Source organism: Ambystoma mexicanum, chromosome 3p (genome assembly GCF_040938575.1).
Source record: "Ambystoma mexicanum isolate Mex_15411 chromosome 3p, UKY_AmexF1_1, whole genome shotgun sequence".
In the NCBI taxonomy this organism is placed as follows: Eukaryota; Metazoa; Chordata; class Amphibia; order Caudata; family Ambystomatidae; genus Ambystoma; species Ambystoma mexicanum.
Genome location: NC_090925.1, coordinates 112,124,211 through 112,150,420, shown reverse-complemented (window position 1 = coordinate 112,150,420; position 26,210 = coordinate 112,124,211). Strand labels below are relative to the sequence as shown.

General features: G+C 44.9%; 1 protein-coding gene across 4 annotated transcripts in view; it reads left to right on the top strand.

Annotated features, from left to right (window-relative positions):
- The window catches only part of LOC138580138 (C-type lectin domain family 2 member L-like), a 158,284-nt gene extending 135,205 nt beyond the window's left edge, over positions 1 to 23,079 (top strand). For 2 of the 4 annotated variants that reach the window (XM_069650452.1, XM_069650450.1), the window contains exons 4-5: positions 2,056 to 2,186; positions 22,537 to 23,079. In XM_069650452.1, the coding sequence (XP_069506553.1) occupies positions 2,056 to 2,163 (108 nt within the window). In that variant the 3' untranslated portion in view covers positions 2,164 to 2,186; positions 22,537 to 23,079. The remainder of the gene's footprint in view (positions 1 to 2,055; positions 2,187 to 22,536) is intronic. The other 2 variants (XM_069650448.1, XM_069650449.1) reach the window with 1 other exon arrangement.
- Positions 23,080 to 26,210: the final 3,131 nt, after the last annotated feature.

The following is a 26,210-nucleotide window of genomic DNA, read 5'->3' as shown; positions in this document are numbered from 1 at the left end:
GGGGCTCTCCCATGGTGCCTGCTGTGTCTCCTGTGGCCTCACGCCACATCGGTAGGTAATGCTAACGAGCGGCAGCTTGGAAGCGCCTGCCTTCTCCAGCACGGTCCTTTCCCATGCTGTTGCCCCTCTCCCTCATTCTGCTTCAGGCTTCTCCCGTTCTGCTGCTCTCTTCTTTGACTCCTTTTTGAATGAGTACGCCATTTTTAAATGTCCTGCACTCTTGGGCTTAATTGCAATAACTGGTCCGCATGTTCAGCTGCGTGTTTCTTTCAATTAACTCCTTCTTCCTCGTCTCAGTACTTGAGGCTTTATGGGAGTTGGAGTCCATAGGATGTATGGGACTTCTAAAGTGGTTTTGTTTAGGATTTTTGTTTAGAACAAAAACATCAGAGACAGGGGATGTTATGTGTGTGTTTTAGATATGAATGGTATTCTGTTTAGAGTGTTTTACAGGAAGGGGGTTTGGGGTTTTTACAACGGGAGGGACTTGCATAGTGACAACAGGCCATCAGGAATTTAGGAATTATGACATATTCTTCTCTGGGAAGGGAAGAATACCACGTCCCTCCTGATGGGGTCACCACCTCTCTCTGACAGCCGTCTTCTCCCATGTGATCATCCCTCATAATACCACCCCCTGGGTCAGGATCAGGTAGCGGCTGCCATTCCCTGGACACTTTAGTGGAGATATTTGTCTGGGGATCAGTGATGACTCCACAGGGTTCATCAGGGTGTATGCTAAAAGAATGTACCGTAGCCAAACACTGCTGAGGCCAAAATGCTTGCATTATAAAAACGGCATCTATTTATTTTATATATATATATGGCCCCCGCTTTTGTTATTATGTAAGTGGGGGCAACCCCTGCTCCCCACATTCAGCATTATTGGATTCAGTATTTTTTACTATCCTGAATGTGGTATTAACGTACACAGGTTTTTTTTCCCTGGTCATTTCTGATTCATCACACAGGCCAGTGTCCTGGTTGTTGTTCTTGTCACTGTCCCCTGCCTTATGAAGGGGGCTAAGTGGAGATCACCAGGGAACCATTCCTAGTGATCCTCCCTATACCTCCCTATACCACCCAAGGCCCATCGTCTTCTAGCTTGGAGAGATACCCAGGCCCCTTGGTCACCCTACTTGGATGTCCCTGGGGGCTTAGTCACATCCACCTTACTGGATCATTGTGATGCATGTTGCTAATTTTCATTGTCTCCTCCTGCTCCTCCACTTTCTCCTTCTTACCGCTGACCTGCTGGAGCTCATAAAGGGGCAAGGGCTTATTTAGGACCCATGTGGCATAGGGGAAAGGGCCAGACAGGGAGTTTCCCCATACTACCCACGAGTGCAGCACCATACTGCGAGTAGCATCTTCCAGCCCTCTTGGCTACATACTTCCCCACAATAAGGGTCATGCTCGGAACATTGTCACAGACCATTCTTTTGTACACTGACAAAGTAACTATCCGATACTGTATACTTCATAAGAGCTGCCACCATATTGTACAAGTAGCAGTGGTTTGAGTAACTCCCTGTAAAGTCAAAGGAGATATGGGTAGCTTTGTAAGGAAAGCTGTAGCACCATGTATGAGGGCCGGGAAAGTACAGGCTGGGTTGGCTGCTTGGATTGCCAGACTGCAGAGAAGGCTGCAATGTAAGAGTGGTCTTTTACTTACCACTGGCACATCTTTTATTTGTATAACTCAGTAAGAGTGTGTAGAGGGGGTGGTGGTGTAGAGAGCAGTGGCACAATGTTGTCCCACTCCTGGTGGCCATTGCTCTTGACCAACCTGAAGAGGCGCTAATGAGAAGTAAAGAGTAGTCTTGTTTTGGATCATTCATGACATCCCGCCATCTGAGCTCCATATTGTTATGTGTGAATCTCTCTGTGGTTTTCGTCACTCATGTCTGCTGCCTTCACATGTCAGTCTGTGCATTTAATCCTGTTGGCATTTTGATGTTATGGAAATGTGAAAATATGTTTAGATTGAATTTGAAATGAAAGCTGGGAATGTTGGGCCATACTGTTTTTCAATATGTTCTTTTCATTTCAAAGGCTTGGGTTAAAATCCTCAGTGACCGAAAGGACTATTGGATTGGGCTGCGTAACCATTCTGGCATCTTCCAATGGACCAGTGGCACTGTATACAATGACACACTGTAAGTTTACAGCCAAGCTATCACCAGGTTAGATCAACTTTAAATACATGTAAAATGTACACTATTCTGCTTTATCATGTACTATCTGTTATTAAGATGTATACAACGCACCACTGCTTATTGTGTGGTCTCCTCCAGGTTCCTCTTTGTTATTGTGTGGTCTCCGGGTTCATCTATGCTGTTATGTGGTCTCCAGGTTCATCTATGTTATTGTGTTGTCTCCATGTTCCTCTATGTTATTGTGTGGTTTCCAGGTTCATCTATGCTATTATGTGGTCTCCAGGTTCATCTATGTTGCTCTGTGGTCTCCAGGTTCATCTATGCTATTGTGTGGTCTCCATGTTCTTCTATGTTATTGTGTGGTTTCCAGGTTCATCTATGCTATTGTGTGGTCTCCATGTTCTTCTATGTTATTGTGTGGTTTCCAGGTTCATCTATGTTGTTGTGTGGTCTCCATGTTCTTCTATGTTATTGTTTTGGTCTCCAGGTTCATCTATGTTAGTTTGAGGCCTCCGGGTTCATATATGTTATTGTGTGGTCTCCATGTTCTTCTAAGTTATTGTGTGTTCTCCAGGTTCATCTGTGTCGTTGTGTGCTCTCCAGGTTCATGTATGTTGCTTTGTGGTCTCCAGGTTCATCTATGTTATTATGGGGTCTCCAGGTTCATCTATGTTAGTGTGTGGTCTCCGGTTTCATCTGTTATTGTGTGGTCTCCATGTTCTTCTATGTTGTTGTGTGGTCTCCAGGTTCATCTGTTATTGTGTGGTCTCCAGGTTCATCTGTGTTGTTGTGTGGTCTCCATGTTCATCTATGTTGTTGTGTGGTCTCCAGGTTCATCTGTTATTGTGTGGTCTCCAGGTTCATCTGTGTTGTTGTGTGGTCTCCATGTTCATCTATGTTGCTCTGTGGTCTCCAGGTTCATCTGTTATTGTGTGGTCTCCAGGTTCATCTGTTATTGTGTGGTCTCCAGGTTCATCTATGTTGTTGTGTGGTCTCCAGGTTCATCTGTTATTGTGTGGTCTCCAGGTTCATCTGTTATTGTGTGGTCTCCAGGTTCATCTATGTTGTTGTGTGGTCTCCAGGTTCATCTGTTATTGTGTGGTCTCCAGGTTCATCTATGTTGTTGTGTGGTCTCCAGGTTCATCTATGTTGCTCTGTGGTCTCCAGGTTCATCTGTTAGTGTGTGGTCTCCAGGTTCATCTGTAATTGTGTGGTCTCCAGGTTCATCTATGTTGTTGTGCTGTCTACAGGTTCATCTATGTTGTTGTGTGGTCTCCAGGTTCATCTGTTATTGTGTGGTCTCCAGGTTCATCTATGTTGCTCTGTGGTCTCCAGGTTCATCTGTTATTGTGTGGTCTCCAGGTTCATCTGTTATTGTGTGGTCTCCAGGTTCATCTGTTATTGTGTGGTCTCCAGGTTCATCTATGTTGTTGTGTGGTCTCCAGGTTCATCTGTTATTGTGTGGTCTCCAGGTTCATCTGTTATTGTGTGGTCTCCAGGTTCATCTATGTTGTTGTGTGGTCTCCAGGTTCATCTGTTATTGTGTGGTCTCCAGGTTCATCTATGTTGTTGTGTGGTCTCCAGGTTCATCTATGTTGCTCTGTGGTCTCCAGGTTCATCTGTTAGTGTGTGGTCTCCAGGTTCATCTGTAATTGTGTGGTCTCCAGGTTCATCTATGTTGTTGTGCTGTCTACAGGTTCATCTATGTTGTTGTGTGGTCTCCAGGTTCATCTGTTATTGTGTGGTCTCCAGGTTCATCTATGTTGCTCTGTGGTCTCCAGGTTCATCTGTTATTGTGTGGTCTCCAGGTTCATCTGTTATTGTGTGGTCTCCAGGTTCATCTGTTATTGTGTGGTCTCCAGGTTCATCTATGTTGCTCTGTGGTCTCCAGGTTCATCTATGTTGTTGTGTGGTCTCCAGGTTCATCTATGTTGTTGTGCTGTCTACAGGTTCATCTATGTTGTTGTGTGGTCTCCAGGTTCCTCTGTTATTGTGTGGTCTCCAGGTTCATCTATGTTGCTCTGTGGTCTCCAGGTTCATCTGTTATTGTGTGGTCTCCAGGTTCATCTGTTATTGTGTGGTCTCCAGGTTCATCTGTTATTGTGTGGTCTCCAGGATCATCTATGTTGCTCTGTGGTCTCCAGGTTCATCTATGGAATTGTGTGGTCTCCAGGTTCATCTGTTATTGTGTGGTCTCCAGGTTCATCTATGTTGCTCTGTGGTCTCCAGGTTCATCTATGTTGCTCTGTGGTCTCCAGGTTCATCTATGTTGTTGTGTGGTCTCCAGGTTCATCTATGTAATTGTGTGGTCTCCAGGTTCATCTATGTTATTGTGTGGTCTCCAGGTTCATCTATGTTGCTCTGTGGTCTCCAGGTTCATCTATGTAATTGTGTGGTCTCCAGGTTCATCTATGTTATTGTGTGGTCTCCAGGTTCATCTATGTTGCTCTGTGGTCTCCAGGTTCATCTATGTAATTGTGTGGTCTCCAGGTTCATCTATGTTATTGTGTGGTCTCCAGGTTCATCTATGTTGCTCTGTGGTCTCCAGGTTCATCTATGTAATTGTGTGGTCTCCAGGTTCATCTATGTTATTGTGTGGTCTCCAGGTTCATCTATGTTGCTCTGTGGTCTCCAGGTTCATCTATGTTGTTGTGTGGTCTCCAGGTTCATCTATGTTGCTCTGTGGTCTCCAGGTTCATCTATGTAATTGTGTGGTCTCCAGGTTCATCTATGTTATTGTGTGGTCTCCAGGTTCATCTATGTTGCTCTGTGGTCTCCAGGTTCTTCTATGTTATTGTGTGGTCTCCAGGTTCATCTATGTTGCTCTGTGGTCTCCAGGTTCATCTGTTAGTGTGTGGTCTCCAGGTTCATCTGTAATTGTGTGGTCTCCAGGTTCATCTATGTTGTTGTGTGGTCTCCAGGTTCATCTATGTTGTTGTGTGGTCTCCAGGTTCATCTATGTTGTTGTGTGGTCTACAGGTTCATCTATGTTGTTGTGTGGTCTCCAGGTTCATCTGTTATTGTGTGGTCTCCAGGTTCATCTATGTTGTTGTGTGGTCTCCAGGTTCATCTGTTAGTGTGTGGTCTCCAGGTTCATCTGTAATTGTGTGGTCTCCAGGTTCATCTATGTTGTTGTGCTGTCTACAGGTTCATCTGTGTTGTTGTGTGGTCTCCAGGTTCATCTGTTATTGTGTGGTCTCCAGGTTCATCTATGTTGCTCTGTGGTCTCCAGGTTCATCTATGTTATTGTGTGGTCTCCAGGTTCATCTATGTTATTGTGTGGTCTCCAGGTTCATCTATGTTGTTGTGTGGTCTCCAGGTTCATCTGTTATTGTGTGGTCTCCAGGTTCATCTATGTTGCTCTGTGGTCTCCAGGTTCATCTATGCTATTGTGTGGTCTCCAGGTTCATCTATGTTGTTGTGTTGTCTCCATGTTCCTCTATGTTATTGTGTGGTCTCCAGGTTCATCTATGTTATTGTGTGGTCTCCAGGTTCATCTGTTATTGTGTGGTCTCCAGGTTCATCTATGTTGTTGTGTGGTCTCCAGGTTCATCTGTTAGTGTGTGGTCTCCAGGTTCATCTGTAATTGTGTGGTCTCCAGGTTCATCTATGTTGTTGTGCTGTCTACAGGTTCATCTGTGTTGTTGTGTGGTCTCCAGGTTCATCTGTTATTGTGTGGTCTCCAGGTTCATCTATGTTGCTCTGTGGTCTCCAGGTTCATCTATGTTATTGTGTGGTCTCCAGGTTCATCTATGTTGTTGTGTGGTCTCCAGGTTCATCTATGTTGTTGTGTGGTCTCCAGGTTCATCTGTTATTGTGTGGTCTCCAGGTTCATCTGTGTTGCTCTGTGGTCTCCAGGTTCATCTATGTTATTGTGTGGTCTCCAGGTTCATCTATGTTGTTGTGTGGTCTCCAGGTTCATCTATGTTGTTGTGCTGTCTACAGGTTCATCTATGTTGCTCGTGTGGTCTCCAGGTTCATCTATGTTATTGTGTGGTCTCCAGGTTCATCTATGTTATTGTGTGGTCTCCAGGTTCATCTGTTATTGTGTAGTCTCCAGGTTCATCTATGTTGCTCTGTGGTCTCCAGGTTCATCTATGTTATTGTGTGGTCTCCAGGTTCATCTATGTTATTGTGTGGTCTCCAGGTTCATCTGTGTTGCTCTGTGGTCTCCAGGTTCATCTATGTTATTGTGTGGTCTCCAGGTTCATCTGTTATTGTGTGGTCTCCAGGTTCATCTATGTTGCTCTGTGGTCTCCAGGTTCATCTATGCTATTGTGTGGTCTCCAGGTTCATCTATGTTGTTGTGTGGTCTCCAGGTTCATCTATGTTGTTGTGTGGTCTCCAGGTTCATCTATGTTGTTGTGTGGTCTCCAGGTTCATCTATGTTGTTGTGTGGTCTCCAGGTTCATCTATGTTATTGTGTGGTCTCCAGGTTCATCTATGTTGTTGTGTGGTCTCCAGGTTCATCTATGTTGCTCTGTGGTCTCCAGGTTCATCTATGCTATTGTGTGGTCTCCAGGTTCATCTATGTTGTTGTGTTGTCTCCATGTTCATCTATGTTGCTCTGTGGTCTCCAGGTTCCTCTATGTTATTGTGTGGTCTCCAGGTTCATCTATGTTATTGTGTGGTCTCCAGGTTCATCTGTTATTGTGTGGTCTCCAGGTTCATCTATGTTGCTCTGTGGTCTCCAGGTTCATCTATGCTATTGTGTGGTCTCCAGGTTCATCTATGTTGTTGTGCTGTCTACAGGTTCATCTATGTTGTTGTGTGGTCTCCAGGTTCATCTGTTATTGTGTGGTCTCCAGGTTCATCTATGTTGCTCTGTGGTCTCCAGGTTCATCTATGTTATTGTGTGGTCTCCAGGTTCATCTATGTTATTGTGTGGTCTCCAGGTTCGTCTATGTTGCTCTGTGGTCTCCAGGTTCATCTGTGTTGCTCTGTGGTCTCCAGGTTCATCTATGTTGTTGTGTGGTCTCCAGGTTCATCTATGTTGCTCTGTGGTCTCCAGGTTCATCTATGTTGCTCTGTGGTCTCCAGGTTCATCTATGTTGCTCTGTGGTCTCCAGGTTCATCTATGTTATTGTGTGGTCTCCAGGTTCATCTATGTTGCTCTGTGGTCTCCAGGTTCATCTATGTTGCTCTGTGGTCTCCAGGTTCATCTATGTTGCTCTGTGGTCTCCAGGTTCATCTATGTTGCTCTGTGGTCTCCAGGTTCATCTATGTTGTTGTGCTGTCTACAGGTTCATCTATGTTGTTGTGTGGTCTCCAGGTTCATCTGTTATTGTGTGGTCTCCAGGTTCATCTATGTTGCTCTGTGGTCTCCAGGTTCATCTATGTTGCTCTGTGGTCTCCAGGTTCATCTATGTTGTTGTGCTGTCTACAGGTTCATCTATGTTGTTGTGTGGTCTCCAGGTTCATCTGTTATTGTGTGGTCTGCAGGTTCATCTATGTTGCTCTGTGGTCTCCAGGTTCATCTATGTTATTGTGTGGTCTCCAGGTTCATCTATGTTATTGTGTGGTCTCCAGGTTCATCTGTTATTGTGTGGTCTCCAGGTTCATCTATGTTGCTCTGTGGTCTCCAGGTTCATCTATGCTATTGTGTGGTCTCCAGGTTCATCTATGTTGTTGTGTGGTCTCCAGGTTCATCTATGTTGTTGTGTGGTCTCCAGGTTCATCTGTTATTGTGTGGTCTCCAGGTTCATCTATGTTGCTCTGTGGTCTCCAGGTTCATCTATGTTATTGTGTGGTCTCCAGGTTCATCTATGTTATTGTGTGGTCTCCAGGTTCATCTGTTATTGTGTGGTCTCCAGGTTCATCTATGTTGTTGTGCTGTCTACAGGTTCATCTATGTTGTTGTGTGGTCTCCAGGTTCATCTGTTATTGTGTGGTCTCCAGGTTCATCTATGTTGCTCTGTGGTCTCCAGGTTCATCTATGTTGTTGTGTGGTCTCCAGGTTCATCTATGTTGTTGTGTGGTCTCCAGGTTCATCTATGTTATTGTTTGGTGTTTTTTAATGTTTACAGTGGAAAAAGTCACTCTTTTTGAAGACTGATATATGGGTGCCATGCGACTAAGAATAGCAACACATTTGCAAATCAAGATGGGACACCTCATCAGTCTGGGCCATCACAGTCAAATGTTTCATGTATCTTACAGTAGGTTACAGACACACAGTTGTAATTGGCTAGCTGAGTTAAAGGAAGACCTGGAAAACAGATTGAGATTGGGGCTGTACTGTACTCCAGTCCCCTATTTAAATGTTTGTCTGTCTTTCAAGTGTTTTCCTGTTGGGCCGCCAAATGCCATGGGTTAATGTTTTGCTTTCTCATGTAGTCTACTGACATCACTGCCAAGGGTCAGTTTCATTGGTGAGCCGAGTAACCTGTGGAGTGGAGACTTTCCTTAAAGAGGGCGGAGCTGCATGTGATGTCATCAGGTAGCCTGGGAGACTGACTGCGAGATCCTGTGAGCAGGAGTCTTGACAGGTGGTTCTCGAAGTGGCCATTTCCTGCCCATTGAAGGCCACACCAAGCCGGCCTAATAAACGCAGCCTTCAACAGGGTGGCGTTCGGACACAGATCCGAGCCCGTGTCATAAAACTGTTGATCCTGTAAAGCTGTTTTTATGTGCCCTTCAAGTACTGGAATGTGTCTATCCCAGGCAGAGCACACTGCTGGCTTAACACACTCATAGAAAATGTCTACTTGTGTATTGAAAGGTCCTGGTAGATCAGGGCAGGCCATGTATGGTGCCAGTAGGGCAGACTTGGCCTGAGAAAGGCATAGGCGTACCCATCAAGGCTTTCTGGAGTGCCAGTCATGGTGTTTCTGCCCTACGAGCGCCTCGCAGGTGTGCAGATTTGGGATCTGGGCCTCACCCGTCATTCCGAGAGCACTGTCTCTCTGAATCCGTGCATGTAGTTGGCACACCGCCTGTTTATACATTTGTTGAATTTCTGGTATTGAGTGCCACTTTATTTCCTGGAATAAAAGAAAAGGTGGGTAGGGGTGTTCATTCTGAGGTTATGGAGTGTATAAACTGAGGGAAATAGAGGCAAGTAGAGGAACTATACTTTATAATGCAACCAAACCCTCTGTTAATACTTTTCCCTCGTAGTGATATTCTGAATTTTAGGCGCTCCGGTACCATCCGTTTCCCTATCCTGTTTTGCAGGTTAGCCCCTGGGAGCCATCCATGACTCTCTCCTGTTTAGGGTAGTAACATGTTGTGGTAATGGCACTTGCACAGTAATTGGAAGTGATTAAAATGACCTGAATATCTGTCATTGGGGACATAACCAAGTGATAGAAGAAAGAAAGGCAAGTGATTACAAAAGTGAAAATCTGTCATTGGGGACAGAACCCAGTGGTAGAAGAAAGCATCTTGTACTCAGTGCTGCCCCCTTCAGGAAAACACATACACCCAGTAGGAAAAACCAAACTGGATGCTGCCACAGGACAAGATGACAAGCAAGGGGCGTGGCTGACCCAGACCAAACCGGATTCATCAGAAATAGAGCAACAAGTGGTAATATATGCAGATCACTGGATCTGCTAGACCTGGCCACCCGGAGCTCCCAAGGCTTGGCACTCCTGGCCCTTGATGCTACCAAAGCATTCGATAAGGTGGACTGGACCTTTATGAACCTCACCCTGGAGGCCTTTGGCTTCGGACCGGAGTTCCGTGCTGTGGTCCTGGCAAATTATAGGAAACCCAAGACACACCAGAGAATTAATGGCACCTTCTCTGCCCCAATCCCCCTGACCAGCGGAACCAGGCAGGGATGCCCGCTATCACCACTTCTATTTGCCTTGGTTATGGAACCCTTTGCCCAAAAAATTAGACTAAATGACTTCATCAGCGGTCTCCAGGTTGGGTCCTCCTAACACAAAGTGGCGTTGTACACGGACGACATCCTACTTACTATCTCACAGCCCTGCCTCTCACTGAAACACGCCCTGGCCGAAATAAAGGACTACGGAGGAGTCACTGGCTTCGCCATTAACTTTAACAAATCTGCATCTCTCGGGATAGGCCTGACCCCGTTGGAGAAGGCAACGCTGGTCCCGCTTTGCCCTATCCAATGGAAAACCACAGTGATCCCGTACCTGGGGGTCCAAATCCCGGCAAACCCAAAGGACGTCTACCGCGCAAACTTCCCCCCTCTTTTTAAGGAACTTACGGATGACCGAAGTGATGGAAATTACAGGAAATCTCTTTGATGGGCCGCAACACTGCCTGTAAAATGAACCTTCCCCCCAGATTCCTATATGCCTGCTCCTCACTCCCAGTGCCTATCCTGCCCCCAGCTCTTCGGGACCTCCAAAGGAATATGCTATGGTTTATTTGGAGGGGGGAAAAACCCAGAATCCCCCTGGGAACGATGCTGGGGAATGCCAGGCTGGGCGGCCTGGGAGTACCCGACCTACAAGTATACCAGCTGGCAGCACAATTGGCGAACACCCACGCTTGGCGGATAACTTCTGACCACCCTAGATGGGTGGAACTTGAACAATCCCGCCTCTCTCTCCCCCTACGCTTCCTCCCGCATATTCCACCACCTATGCGGCAGACGGAGAAACTTCTGCTCCCCACCAGGCACTCCATAGACACATGGGACAGAGCACTAAAGAAGAAAAGGGTCTCAAGAGGACTGAGGCCCTCATCACCGGTATACCATAACCCAACTTTTTCACCGGGTCTGAACCACCGGAACTTTAAGAACTGGATTGCGGGGTGCTTGGAGTCATTGGGGCAGCTGTTTGAGGGGGGGAGAACCATGCACGTTCATCCAATGCAAGGAAGCTTTTCAACTTCACAAGACTGATAGGTTCTCCTACATTCAACTTTGCCATTGGTGCTCCCACCCGCTAACTCGTCTCGCAGCAGTCCGCCCTCCCACAGCGCTGGTATAAACTCTGGTGGATCTCCCGGCCCGAGGTAAGATTTCAGCCCTATATAAACGCTTCCAGGGGGACTTCCTCGCTTCTAAAACTCGCACCATGGCGCAATGGGAGGCAGACCTAGGCCATCCCATAGAGGACTAGACCTGGGTGGACATATGGTCCAGGGCACACTCATCCTCAGCCTGCATTACTAACAGGGAATGTGCTTATAAACTTTTGCTACGTTGGTATTACTCCCCTCTGAGGCTCCACCACATGAACAGCTCGCTGGACCCAGCATGTTGGAGACAATGTGGACACATGGGGTCCTTCATCCAAATGTGGTGGACATGCCCACAAGCCCAACAATTCTGGAGACAATGTTTGAACATCATTGAAGATATCACTCAAACGATGCTCCCCTTGGAGCCTGAACCCATTTTGCTGGGTGCTCCAGTCCCTGGAACATGCCCTAGGTCGGGGCCAAAGCTAAGCGTCTGTCTTAATGCCTCCTAGCAGGGAGAATAACGATTGCCCGTTCCTGGAAAGCCAGAGAGGGTCCTCTCCTGCCCCTCTGGTGTACCAAAATGTGGGACTTCCTCATCGCAGAGAAGGTGGCGGCGGCTAGGGCGGGGACCCCCCATCGCTTCCAAAACATTTGGGGCCCATTCCTTGACTACGACCAAAGATTCCCAGCTCTTACATACAAGCCCCAGCAGGCCAGGCGGATTCTATGCAGCGGGAGCACGCCCGATGAGGGGGGCGAAACATGAAAAGGTGGGGAGGGAGTCCCGACCTCCAGTATGGTGGCGCGGACAGGCATTCGAAGAGGGGGACGGAGGAGGGGGGGGTAAAGGGATTGAATGTGACCGGAATGCTACAACAATGCATAACTGTACTTGTTTCCTGCCTTGTTTAAAATAAACATATTTTAAAAAAATAATAACTATGGCGAAATGGGAAACAGAAATAAACGATATCCAGTCATTTTATTGCAAACATTACAGAGCAATACATAACAGAGTGTACAATAACACAGAAAATATTAAATAAATATATAAAGGGAAGTGGGGTAAGGGGTTAAAATAGGCCGGGTTGGGGTGGCGTTGTAAGGGTAGAAAATCGGAGGGCTTGCGTGAGGGCCCCCCAAATAAAAATAAAATCTGTGTTTTTCTGTGTTTTGCCCACAATGAAATGTTCAACTCTGTAATTGTGGTCGGTAAAATCACATATAACCAAATAAACTATCTGGAATATTGTTTAGGCAAGCACTAGAAACTAGTGGGTCAGTCCATGCATGAAGCTTTCCCGTCCCCCTACGTAATGAACAACTGGAAACCCCCCCCCAAAATGTTGTAGAAACTGATGAGAGCAAGGAGGGCGAGGTACAGAAAAGAGATGAGCGAAGTTCCCGAACTCAAGGGCAGAAGATGATGTACTTCAAGCTTCGTTAATGAGAAGCACCTTGTGTTCTCCATCTCTGAGAGCGAGCCTAAGCAACATGAGTCACTTACCTTAGTGGTTTAGGCCATTCAGGACAGCACTTGTACAAGTAACATAACAATCAAAGCTGCTGAAGCACCTGACCTGAATAGGTGTCTGCCATGCCATCCACTATGATTTTGAACACACTGATGGCACGGTGGGAACTGCATAGGCTCGGTACTTTAGGTGTTTACACTACACCCCACAGAAAGTAGGAGAGCCGAGACCAGCAACACAAAAAAGAATAGTGAGCAAAGGTTCAGCACTGCATGTGTGGACACAAGAAAAAGAACTGTTTTGCATAACGCAACCAACAAGCTAATAGAAATGTGTCAAAAATGTGAAAGAAAAGATATAGGCAAATATGATGATGGAAAAAGTGTTTCATGCAGCACTAGTCCAGAAGTAACAGATGTTACGAAAGAAAAGAGTTTACAGTTATTAAAACACAATCTAATGACAAACGAAAATGGCTACAACACAAATAACAAATGCCCTTTAAACCAATAACTACAACAAAGACTAACATTGCTTATAATTTTCTTTTAAAAAGGAATAAGGTAAATAATACATCCTATGTTATGGATAAAGGACAAAACACCAGGAACACAATAAAAAGAATAAATATAATTATATTAAAGTTACACAAAATAATAGGAACATAAATGTAGCCATAGACACAAACTGAAATAAAGCAAAAACATTGATTGGAAAGTTCTAGAAATCATTAGTACCAAAGTGGGGATGGAACAGAATCAGCAAAAGAGGATGACCGACCCGCTGACAGGACGAGCATGCATAGAGAAAAATGCAGCTCCAGGTAACAACCTAAGAAAGGGAAGACGGAACCGACTCTAATGCGGAATGGAAAGTGAAGATGAAAGAAGGGAATGACTGTGCAAGAGCAAATACCTGGAAGTACAAAGGCTACGTGGTGATTTACAAGCTCCTATGCAGTCTCTCAGCAAAACCTCTGTGCAACATCTTCAATAAGCCAAATATCAGAAGGCTACTGGAAGGATTCAATATCAAGCGATATTGACCTAATAATGTGTTTTACCAATCGTAGGGATTTAAATAACCAAGATAATGAACTAAATGCCCTCCTTGGTCACCATGGTTGAAATGCGTGATCTGCTCTAGTTAACATGTGATACATGCTAGTGTAGGATTATGCAAAGGAGGGAAGTAGTGTGAATCCTAGGCTGTCCTTGGTGAAGGCAGTGTAATAACAGAGAATAGCTTGCGGACGAAGATTCCGTTTTATCTGGATTCCTCAAGTCGGACGATTCAGAGGAATAGACCTAAAACAGCAAAATGACATCATCCCTTTAAGCTGAAATGCGGCACACCCGATACAGAACTGCAAACATGGGGATGTTCAATTGTTTATAGAAACTAAGGACATCGTTTAGAGTTATAGTTTACAAGCAAACTCGGATTTATTGGTTCTGGTACAGAGAAAAGCATGCCTGTTCCTAATTCTCTTTGAAGAATACCTTGCTAAGTCAATAGACACCATGTTATTGAAAAAAGACATGTGTTGTGCATGAAGATTCATAAATTACAATTTGATCATTAGAGGTGGGTTGTAGTAATACCTTTTCACTTGCCTCTTAATGATCCCCTTTGCTTGGAACAGTTGTACACCCCACTTGAGGAAATTCCCTTCAGATGTGTTGCTGTGTGTAGGGGGCACGGAAGTTTGACCAGCAGAAGTAGTGGATGACTATTCCTTACAGGGAACTTGGAAAGAGGCCAAGGAGGGATTCCCTCCTTCACAATAAGCTCATGCATCAGTAACAGAATGAATGGCTGGGAGAAAGGACTGAGCTTTGATGAGACAGTATTAAAGTGCACCTATGTTTCTTTGTTGTATGCTACACTAGATGGCCACCTAGTGTGCCAGCTGTGATTGGAAACCTGTGGGAAGATGACGACTGGTCCATCGCACTGGCACGTGTGGGGTGAAAGGAACCCATGTGATTGAGGGGAGAGGCAAGTGAGAGGTTGTAACACTCAGGGGAGAATCCCGCCTTCTTGGCACACTTCGGGGTGCCGGTGGGTTCTGTATGTAAATGGGCAAGGAACTTGCCCTGTGTGTACAATATTGGTAAATTGAAGGCGCTGCCGTCTAGAGTGAACTAAGGACCAAACTACAGGATCCTCCTGTCCACAAAGCAAGAATGTATGTAAACAATACACATTGCAATGCAAACATATAACATGAGCGTTTACGCTGTCAATTAAGACACTAACCCAGGAATATTGACGCGAACCGGTTGAGTGCGTTTTTCGTATTCTGTTATCTTTTCTTCCAACTTTGGTGTCACATAAGGTACACAATGCTATGAACTTTGGATCAAAGGTGAAATCAAACAGTAATATGGGGCAAGCTACCCCAAGCAAAGCTCAACTGATTAATGCAGCAGATAGAACATTTGCCAAGTAGTCTTAACTATAACGTGGCCAATGCGACCCCTTCCCTCACCATGGGTGCCAGCACAGGACTGACTCATGAGGCTGGGGTCCCACACACCATACATATTGTGAGGCCCAGGGACGGCAATGGGAAGACTCCCTAAAGCTGCACACAGCTGATACATGGGCAGGCAGGGGATCTTCGCACTGTCAACGCGAGACCTATTGTCCCAGCGATAGCACCTTCCCAAATAATTATCAAATGGTCTTCGTAACATGTAAGGGAGGACCTGTGATGGAAGACCCATGTAAATAATACAACAAAGTGTTGCAGATGTAGGATACACAAATTGCCATTGCCAAGAGAGCAAAGCGTACTGAAAGAACCTCTAGACACAACTCGTACTGCTATTTCGTCGGGCAGATAAGAATGCGCAGCGAGAACCTGGAGAAGTACTTACTCTGCCCTTGGGACCTGGCGTGTGCCTTTCCTCATGCAGGCGTTATTCGGACAGAACAAAGATGGCTTTTAATGGACCGATATGCGGCCGAGGCAAGGCATGCCCAGTTTAAGGAGAAACACCTGAGCAGAGAAACCTATTAGACACTCATCCAATCCTCGAGAAGCAGAAATCATGAACTCAGATGCAGATTCTTGGGGAAGGTCCAGCGGCAGCAGGAAGTATTGAAACCCCCAGGAAGAGGGGAACAGTTTGGGGAATTGGAGTAGTATAGCGATGGTGCAGAGAGCTGAAGATGCAGGCAAAGGTGCAGGAAGAGGTGAGGGGTGGAGAAGAGTGGGAGATGCAGAAGCAGAGTGAGGTACAGATTGTATTGGATGAAGAGGATTGGAGAGAAGAAAGGTTAGAGGAGGTGAACATCACAAAGGACAGAGATTGGAGGTGCTAAAGCTGTAGGAGACAAAAGAGGTTGGAAGAGGTGAATGTCAAGGAGTAGGAGGGGAGATTGGAGAAGAGATTGGTGGCACTGAAGAACACAAAGGCTGAAAGAGGTGTAGTACCAGAATGAACAAAGCGAGCAAGAGACGTTGGAAGACACAAAGAAGTGGGGAAAAAAAAAGAGGGATATAAACCACCTGGATAAAGGAAAGAGGAGAGGTGGTCCAGAGGCTATTGGAGGAGAGAAGAAGTTGAGAACCAATGAAGGCCGGGTCTTAGACTCTTGGAAGCATAGGGGCATCTTTAGTCGGAGAATAAGACAACACTAATCTACCCGTTGTCTGAAAGTAGTGGGTGGATGAATGTGGAGAAATTTGTATGTATGTGTTGGAAGGTTGAAGAGAGTAGTATGCAGCCAGTGCTAGTGACCGTGATGAGGTTCAGTGCCAGGCCACCACGCATGATTGAGCATAGGTTTGGCTAAGAGGCTAGTGTGATGGATCGGGTCACAGACTTGGATGCCCAAAGCAAGGAAATGTGTTCCAATCTCATACACCAACGCCTACCTGGTCCTCCAAACCCGCGTAGCTCCTGTAAATGCTCTTGACAGGAAATCCCATCTTACAACAAGCAAGCATATGCATCTTGGTTACCTACTCCAGCCGTGGTCTACTGGTAAAAGCCACGCACAAACTACTGAAGCACAAATAACATTATTTGAGAGGGAATGGCTTTTGACCATTTGCACTTTGCCATAGAGTCTAGTAAGCCAGGAGACTTAACAAGATTGTTTGGCCACACGTCATTCTGACCCTGAAGACTTGCCTCCATATAAAAGGGTTCCCCGGGCATGTCAACAAGCGACACACTGAGGGAAGGGATGGAAGAAGTGATAGAGTGCTCCCTTAAGTTGACCTAGTTTACTTGACTGTAAGAGTTTCCGTTCTATTTCTCATATTAGTTTTCCATCACTGGGAATACTAAATGAAGACTAAAGATCCTTTGGTTTAGAACTTATAACCTGCATCTGGTCGTCTTGTCTCAGTGACCTTTGTGACAGCCCTTGAATAATCAAATACATAACTCGCAAAACCCTGGAGAACTCTGCCCTAAAGGACAGCAAGCAGGAAGACCTCAACAATATATTTCTGCCTTAGAGCCATGTGTCAGTGGCTGGAGAAAATACATGTCCCGAGCCAAGGGTTGGAGGACAGAATGACCCTGACTGGTCTGACATGGGGAGGAGTGACAGTATCCTCTTTAAGTAGGGAACCATTTGATTTGCCCTTTCCCACCAACTATAGGCCTATCACCACTGTCCCATTCCGCCTCAAAATCATCAACAGAGTAGCCTACCTCCAGATTCAAAATTACTTAGAGTCCAACCAACTTTTAGGATCGCGACAATCTGGATTCAGACCACTACATGGTACTGAAACGGCCCTTATTGACCTCAAGACTCAAATCGACGAGTTGAAGGACAAAGGTAAAACAGCTATGCTCCTCCTCCTTGACCTGTCGGCCGCCTTTGACCTGGTGGACCATGCAGTGTTATGCAACCATCTAGCATCCACCGGCCATTTTTCAAGTGACGCTATAGCATGGGTACAATCCTTCCTAGCTAACCGCATGATGAGAGTGTTTTCCCCCTTAGCCGCAGCGGACTCAATTAACATCACGTGGTGTCCCACGAGGCTCATGTGTCTCCTCGACAATGTACAACATCTTCACTAAGCCTCTCTTCGACAAACTTGACAGATGTGGGGTAACCTACACCAACTATGCGGACGACACGCAGATCCTCATACCACTATCGGGTAACTTTGTCGAAGATACAGCCTTAGTAAACAAGATCTACCTCCTCATTCAGGCATGGATGGCCTCCCACGGCCTCTGCCTAAATGACGACAAAACTGAGATTCTGATATTGGGCTCCGACTCCAACCTCAAAAAAATTAGCCCCAACTATCTTGCCTTCAACATAGATGGCAACATAATCAAGGTGGCAACTGAGGTAAAAACACTAGGCTTTTATCTAGATGCCACCCTCTCCCTTAAAAAACAAGTTAACACCCTGGCCTCATCCACAGCATACACCTGCAAATTAATTAGGACCTGCAGACCGTACCTATCCAAAACTAATTGCATCACACTAGCTAACGCACTAATAATGTCGAAGCTGGACTACTGTAATGCCCTCTATGCGGGTGCCAACAAAAATGTCATTAATAAAATGCAAATCTTGCAAAATAATGCTCTCAGAGCTGCCTTGGACATACCTCGCAGAGCGCACATCTTTAATAAAAGGAAAAGACCACCACTGGCTAAAAATCAGCGACAGAGTTCTCCTCAAAACACTATCCCTCACCCACAAAGGACTAAATAATGCAGCTCCCCCTTACATCTCCGCCAGACTTACCAGAAAGTCTTCTAGCTACCATACCAGAGCCATGAACCATCTCCTTCTCGAAACTCCCAAATTTAGGCTCACAAAAGCGGGTGGAGCTAGCTTTCCGGTTAAAGCCGCCCAAGCCTGGAATACACTGCCTAATGCATTGAGATCCAACGTACCCTATTCAAGATTTAGACGTAAGGTGAAAAATTGGCTTTGGACTAATGACAACTAACCCGAGCTCTGTACCAGGCCCTGAATCATTGTATAGTACTGATCTGATACCTCTGATTTCGCGACTTCTGTCATGCATTGTACTGTACTATATTGTATTTTCATGTATTGACTGCACTGACTTGTATTTTGCCCTATTGCATATTGTAACCAAAGCTTAAGTAATCTTGTACCTGCTGCGCCCGGCTACCCCTTGGTTTCTGAGCGCATTATCAAATAAAAAACATAAACATAAACCTCTTTTATTGATCTTAGCAGTACTTTGTTTCACCTGGCCTGGGTAGTCTGGGTTTGGAGAGACAGAAAATCTCCCCGGGAGACCCCCTCTGGATCAAGTGTGGGAGAGACTAGCCCCTTCCTCACAGTGCACTCTGACACTTAGAGACCCCATAATCCTTGCAGCTTGTTTATTGAGTTTTGCCACAATCCTGACACATGCTATTAAGTATTTAGTTTATATAAAAAGTTTAATATATACTTGGTGATTAAAATTTGCATCCTTTAAACAACTGAAAGCGAGTTGACGTGGTAACTGCTCACATGGTGGGTAGGGGCTGCATGAGTAGGGTACTCATATACCCTATAGTGGCCTTGAATACTGCGCCCCAAACAGTATGTAGTAAACTTATCGCTCGAAAAAAAGTCACTTTGCATTTGCAATTTCAATATTAAAATGTTTTATTTTCTTCGACACGTGTTTCTCCATCCATATCAAATGGTTCATCAGGAGGGTCGAGTTGACCATTTATGCATCTAAATATATAAACTAGAACATGAAAATTAATCCTTGTATTGCCCTTGTGACCTATCGGGACAATTAAATACTGGTTTGATTAAGAAAAATGCCTAAACAAGACCCTTTTGGGTGCATGGTGACAACAACAATGAGTTTGCTCACGCGTTCGCTCTGTTGTCCTTGTGTATGTTCAATTTTGAATTTTAGTTCTAATCTTCTGCTATTGTTTGCTGCTTTGTCCGTGTTAATAGGGTGGTACCTGTCAATGTAACAATAGCCTACTTGTAATTATCAATTTGCACCATCAGCATGATATATTTCTAACCACTCAAAATTGCCTATCCATAGTCAGAGCCACAATAGGAGCCATACTCTAATACTGCAATGCCCTTCTGGCAGGCACCTCTACTAAAAACATCAATAGACTGAAAATAACACAGAACAACGCGCTCCGCGCAGCCCTTCTCATTCCTAGAAGTGACCACATATCCCAGGCCAGATGCGAAGCCCATTGGCTCCCAGTCAAGGAAAGGATAAACTCCAAAATCCTCACCCTTACACACAAATGCATCAATCTCTCCGCCCATTCTTACCTATCAGAAACGATATCCAAAAACATCTCTTCCCGCCCCACAAGAAGCCACCTTGCCAACCAACTCTGCATACCCTCCATAAAAAGAACCAACGCTGGTGGCATTGGCTTCCCTCACATAGCACCGAAACTTTGGAATGCCCTCCCCAACGCACTAATAGCAGAACCCTCATTATTCGCCTTTCGCAAATCCCTCAAAACCACTCTATTCATATAACCCTCACACCCTCACTACACCAGGACACCCTAACCCTCTACGCCCTGCTAACCCCCTGTGCCCCCATAATGAACCTGTATGCAAATTCTAACTACCTGCCTGACCTATGTATCTCCAAGATGAACCGTAAATGCAAATATCAATGTAACTACTAAACCCTTCCTTTGTAACCAGCAATGTATATATGTAACAGCGCCACGATGCCCCTGGGCTGTTGTGCACTTTAAAAATATGCATAAATAAATAAAATAAAAATATTTAATCTAATCCTAATGGGATTCCAGCTATAGCTTCCCATTACTTCATTTTTCGGACTCCTTTCTGGTACGTTGCTTTATCGGGATCGTCATGTTAACTGCTACGTTTAATTATTTAATTGTGCTGATAGGTCAAAAGGGCAATATAAGGATTCATTTTCATGTTCTTGTTTATATATTTAGCTGCATAAATGGTCAACTCGACCCTCCTGATGAACCATTTGATATGGATGGAGGAACACGTGTCGAGGAAAATAAAAAAAATAAATATTGAAATTGCAAATGCAAAGTGACTTTTTTTCAAGCGATACGTTTACTACGTACTGTTTGGGATGAAATATTCAAGGCCACTCAAGGTCTCCCTTAATACATACTTGGCGTCTGAGTCTCAGTTCTGGGACCACACTGACAGGCTGCCATTCTACTGGCCTGTCATACAGGTTGCATCCGGCCAGCGTAAGTAAAGTTCAGCGCAGTCCTGCAGAGACAGATCAACTTATCGCCTTAATAGAAAGTACAGGGAAATAATTTGCAAAAATGCTATTTGCAAAGTTGATGGAGATAAAAGAAAAACATGAGTATCATCCAGTAAAAATAGTTACATTAAAAAAGTTAATTCATTGCCATGAGTATATGCTTTAAGACTTGTGAAAAACATATTAAAAAAGCCCATCTTGGGCTGCTCCATGTATGCTCTGTTGACAATTTGTCAGCTTTTAACTTTGACAACACAACACCTTTTGGCAAAAGGAGCCAGAATGAGAAATCGTTAAAAGTTGTTCGGCTTGTTCATTGAATTCTCCAATGATGTCCTTAAAACATGTGAATAGAAACCATCCCTAGCAGACCCTGTGCTGTCACACTTGCTGTTCACTTTATATACTGCTGGCCTATCCAAGTCCATTTGCTGCATACATGGAATTTCATCAAGAATGAGTGAAGTGGCTTGTCACAACAACAACGTCTCAAAAGCTGATTGGACTGAAGAGATCTCTATATGCCCTTCTACTGCACTATTATGCTATATGGAAGATGTCAGATCAAATTGTAATTGATGTTCTGGAGACTCAGAACTTTAGAAAGTCAAAAAATATGTTTACTTGAGTCGGTGGTGACTAAATCTGGCAGCTGGAAAATACATATTGAGCTGCACATAAGGTTATCAGGTGGGTTGTGTTGGTCTATTTCAATAAGTAGCTATGGATAGATGATGAATTGGACCCATTAAATGTGTACAAACATAACATTCCCTCTATGATACACTTCGAAGCCCAGAACCGGCGGTGACCACTTGAAACAGTGGGTCAGATTCTCGTAAAGCAGCGCACATGAAAGCAGCGCAGAAACTGCACTCATTTCATTTGCGCTGCTTTGTGAGGCTGGACAGTGGCGCAAAGATAGGCCGTCCAACTCCAGGTTGCATAGATTTGTGTCGGGAGCATGCTCTGACGCGAAGGCGTGACAGGCTCCCAGCAAACATTTGGTTGTTGCGAGTGCATTTCACTGACATGGGCTGTTAAAGGGCCCATCTTGCTGAAGTGTCCAAAAAAAAGAAAAACATTCTTTTCAACCCCATTTGTGGGATGGAAATGCAAGTGTGATAGCTGCGGTTTAACCCGTGGCTGTCACACTTGAAAAATAAGTCACGGCTGGGTCAGAAAGGATCCTGCCCCGATTTGCGCCTCCCTCTCTGCTTGGTTCAAAAGGTGCAAGGGGAGGAGCCTCCCATCTGTGCATTGAAAAGCACATCCTGTGTGTGAATTTGGGATGTGCTTTTGAATGCCCTGTAACACCCCTTTATTTGCATTAATGCGCAATTAATCCATGCTCCGTGTTGCCGCAGGGAGACAATGCGCCAAACCTCCAATTGGCTTTCGGCTTCCAGGATAGAGTCAAATAGGAAGAAGACCTAAGAATGCACTTGTCTTATTGAATACCCATGAATGTTATTACCCCTGCAACGATAATAGGAGAGCCTTCACACAGACTGTACAATTCTGATACATAAACCCGATGGGCGAAGGAATCAGAAATGCAAATCTTCAATAAAGATTATCAAAAAAATGTTGAAAAACTAATGCACATTTGTCTAGCCCACCACCTCATTATGTTGCTGCTTTTAAACTACATTAAAATGTTTTTGATTAATTTGATACATTTGTGGATGGTCACAATTTTCTGGGTACTGCGTTTCTGTTTCCTTTTTTTGTTGATTTTCTTTGGCTAATCTTTTTTTTTTTTTGCTCTATTCTTTAGGTTTGACGTGCACAGTTCCGGCGAATGCGCCTACTTAAGGAATAAAGGGATATTTCTGTCTGACTGTGCATCGCGCAGAAGGTCTATATGTGAGAAGAAGCCTTACACCTGATAGTGCGAGACCGGGTGGCCGATGCCGAAGAAATGAAGCTATTATTGCACCAAAGATTAAAACCTATTTCCTCGCAGGAAGCCTCTCCTGCACACTCACACTATAGCATGTCTAGAAGCAGAGAAACCGGGGTGAAAGAAGGAACAGATAGTTTCACATTTCATCCGTTTTTCCTTGTACATATGTATGAAATGTATTTATTGACAAATTACAGATTAATATATTGACAAGCGCTTGGTTCGTCATGCTTTTACATGTATGTTTACACACACCTGCCTCTCTAACACAACACAGCATGACATCATATTCGTCTGTCGGATTACTTCGGTTTTTACTGAAAAAATTGTGTACTTCGATAGCTGATTACAAAGCTTTAGTATTAAATGTGTCTTGCAAAATGGAGTTAATAATATATTTGTGTTGGAAATATATTGGTCAGATATTTCAGTTTTTTATTTTTTCTAATTTAGTTCAGTGTGTTTGCTCATACTGTAGTGTTAGCTACTGGGGTCTGGGGCAAGCAGCTGGGGTAGTAGCCCACCTGGCCGGGCTGTTTTAGGCCTGAATGGAACCTAGACCTCGACTAGGGCTCAGGCCGTTAGGACCATGGCCCACGTCCGACCAAAGTGGTTTGATAGGTCAGACACGGGAAACTGACAAGTAGACATGGTTTAACAGTCTTTATTGAAAGGAAAATAAACCTCACCTTGCCCTATATCTACAGTGATGAGTCTAGGTACAAAGAAAATACCAAACAGTGCTTCTCAGGATGTCTCCCATGAACTCTGTCCTCTGTCCGAAAACCTATTCGGACATATTCTTGCTATACCTCTAAAGCTAAACAGTATAATGTAGCCTTAGTCTGTTAGGATTCACTATACCTTGGCTCGGGTGCCTGCTTTCCAACCTCCACCTGCTTCTGACTTTCCCTGGCATGTTGCGAGTTCTCAAAAGTGGAATTTTGTTCCCAATCTCTCAGGCTCTGGCATGTTGAGAGGTCTCAAAAGTGGGTTCTTTTAGCTCCTGGAAAAGGTTACTTTGAACCTCTATGGCAAGCATTTTAAAAGTTCAACCAGTTCTTCTCCACCTAGGAGTAATCGTGGTTTGGTACTCTGCTGTGCTTTACAGACACAATAAGTCTTGAAAGGGAGCCCAATTTACAGGGGTATACCTTTAATTATACGGGTACCCCAAATCACACTCACACCAGATTAAAGTTCACCCCTCTAGGTAATTAAGGCCAAGAACCTTTATCTTGCAAGGATTACAAATGTAATCTGTACAGAAATGAGGATGGGGCAAAGAACTCTGCTCCTGTTCTCCCAGCTCCTGCAGACTGGTGCCAAGCAGGAGCCTTATATACTGTTTAACTTGGCCACAGGATACTGGCATTGCTCATCCAAAACTGCCCTTCTTCCCTTACATGGGGTGCTGCAGTCTTCCTTCCTGCATGGCTGGGTTTCTGTTTGGGGCATACTACTTACCATAATGCTAGCCTATGCAAGAATACATTGTATCTTCATTTTTCATCATTTTGCTACATTATGAACATTTCTATATAAACACACCTCCCTGCCATACTCTCCACACTTCACTCATACTCATACTTTTATCTGGTCTTACAATCTCCTGATTTCATGATTCGGTATGTCGTGCATTGAGTCTTGGCCTGCATGGGCTTTTGATAGACAGCCAACAGCTGCTGAGTTACCTTGTGCTTTCTGCCAGCCTTAGCGAACACCACAGCAATGCCTGTAGTCTACTTTTAGCACAGGCTGCATTCCTTTTGGCACAGAGCCTACTTCTGTCATGCGTTGAGATTTTAAAACTACATAGAATAACATTTACAAGTGTATTCAGCTAATAGTTATTTACACCTTTATATTTAAATACTAACTATCTTTATTTAGTGGCCACCCATGTCTGTGTGTGATTATAATTGCATGTAAAAGGCTTTCTCAGTGCTATAGTGCTTTAGAAACAGTCAACAGAAGTCTTGCCTAATTGTAAAGTGATTGGGGGTTTCAGGAAGGTGCTAGCTCCTCCCCACCAGTCTCTGGGTTATCTTTAACAAAACTGTTGCTGTTCTTGTCGTTCTTAGGTTGACTTGAGCTATCAGACCATGCAGGCCCTCTGTTTCCTGTTTTGTGTTCACCCTATGACTGGTGTTCTCATTAGCAGCCCCTCGTCTGCTCACTGGACTCTCTAATCTTTGGCTTTGTGATTCGCATTGACGCCTTTGCAGGATACTTTTGGTTTTCACCGTTCTTGGGTTTCTCAGTTCGGTTTCCTCTTCTCTCAGGATATTATCAGTTTCAGCCCTTTGTGGCTTTCTTCTCTGCTGCTCTACCCTCCACCCATTCCTTATTTCCAACTGCATACCTGTGCTTTAATGGCAGTGCGTATCACAGGAGTCGGCTTCTTCAGGCACTGCGGAACCATTGTCCCACCTTCCTCACGGCCATGTCTTCCGTCTCAGTGCCTTCTGTCTCCTAAGGATGGTACTGCAGCATTGGGGTTGTTCAAAGTCAGGATGCTGCTTCGGTGGTGACTGGTTTCCTGGTCGGGTAGACTGTCCACACACCACGCTTCTAATGTGGTCCTACCTCCGGGCTCTGGGGGAAGCAGCACCTTCTCTGCACTCCAGCACAGACCACTGGCCTCTTCGGCTGGTTTACTCATCCCTTTCTCTCACTGGGGCAAGTATTTTCAATTCCTCCCTGGAAGGGGAGAAAAAATTACATTGGTTTTCGGCTGTTGTTGGGTGTGTCAACAATCCAGAATCAGAAATCCAGCCAAACCCATGAACATCATAACATTATTCAACTGCCATATACCCCATGAATGGTTGGGAATCACTATGACAGGGAGGTCGATTGATATGTGTATTGTCCCCAATGATAAGTATCTTGTCCCCAAAGAGTGGGGGTTACCCCTAGTGAGATTCCACTGTCCCTGAACTCTTGGGAGTGTTTTGCGTAGCAGGATCACCTGTCTACTCTGAAAGGGCGTGGCTCTCCCTTGGGGGAAAAGGGACACATTCCCTGGATTTGTCATAGTAGTTAAGGCTATTAACACTCTGGCCCAACATACAGAGTGTTAATGTTCCTTTTTGATATTTATTTAATGGGAAAACAGTTTTGCAGGTCTCGTGCCTACCAACTTACCCTAAACTAATAGAAACCAATATGCCCACCAGGTAAACAGAAAGGGGACATTGTCCCTTTTCAGTTTCCATGGCAGCCAGTGAATGGGCGGGGCAAGGTGAGGGAGCAGGACGCAGCAGCAGATAAGTTAATTTGTGGTGGTGAAGATTGGGGGTGGATTTCAGGGGGCAGTGGTACTGTGAGCTAAGGGAGAGTAGGGGGCCTGAGGCAGCAGCAGGGAAAACATGGCAGCTGGGGTAGTGGGACAGAAGCGAGGAAAGCAACACAGGTTTTAGTCGGCAGTACAAGCCCATGTGCCGAGCCTCCTGATTGGCAGAAGCCAATCCCCAAGTGGATAATCTTTGGTGTTGAGGTGCTTCAAAATGAATGCTGATAATACTCCAAATCACAAACAC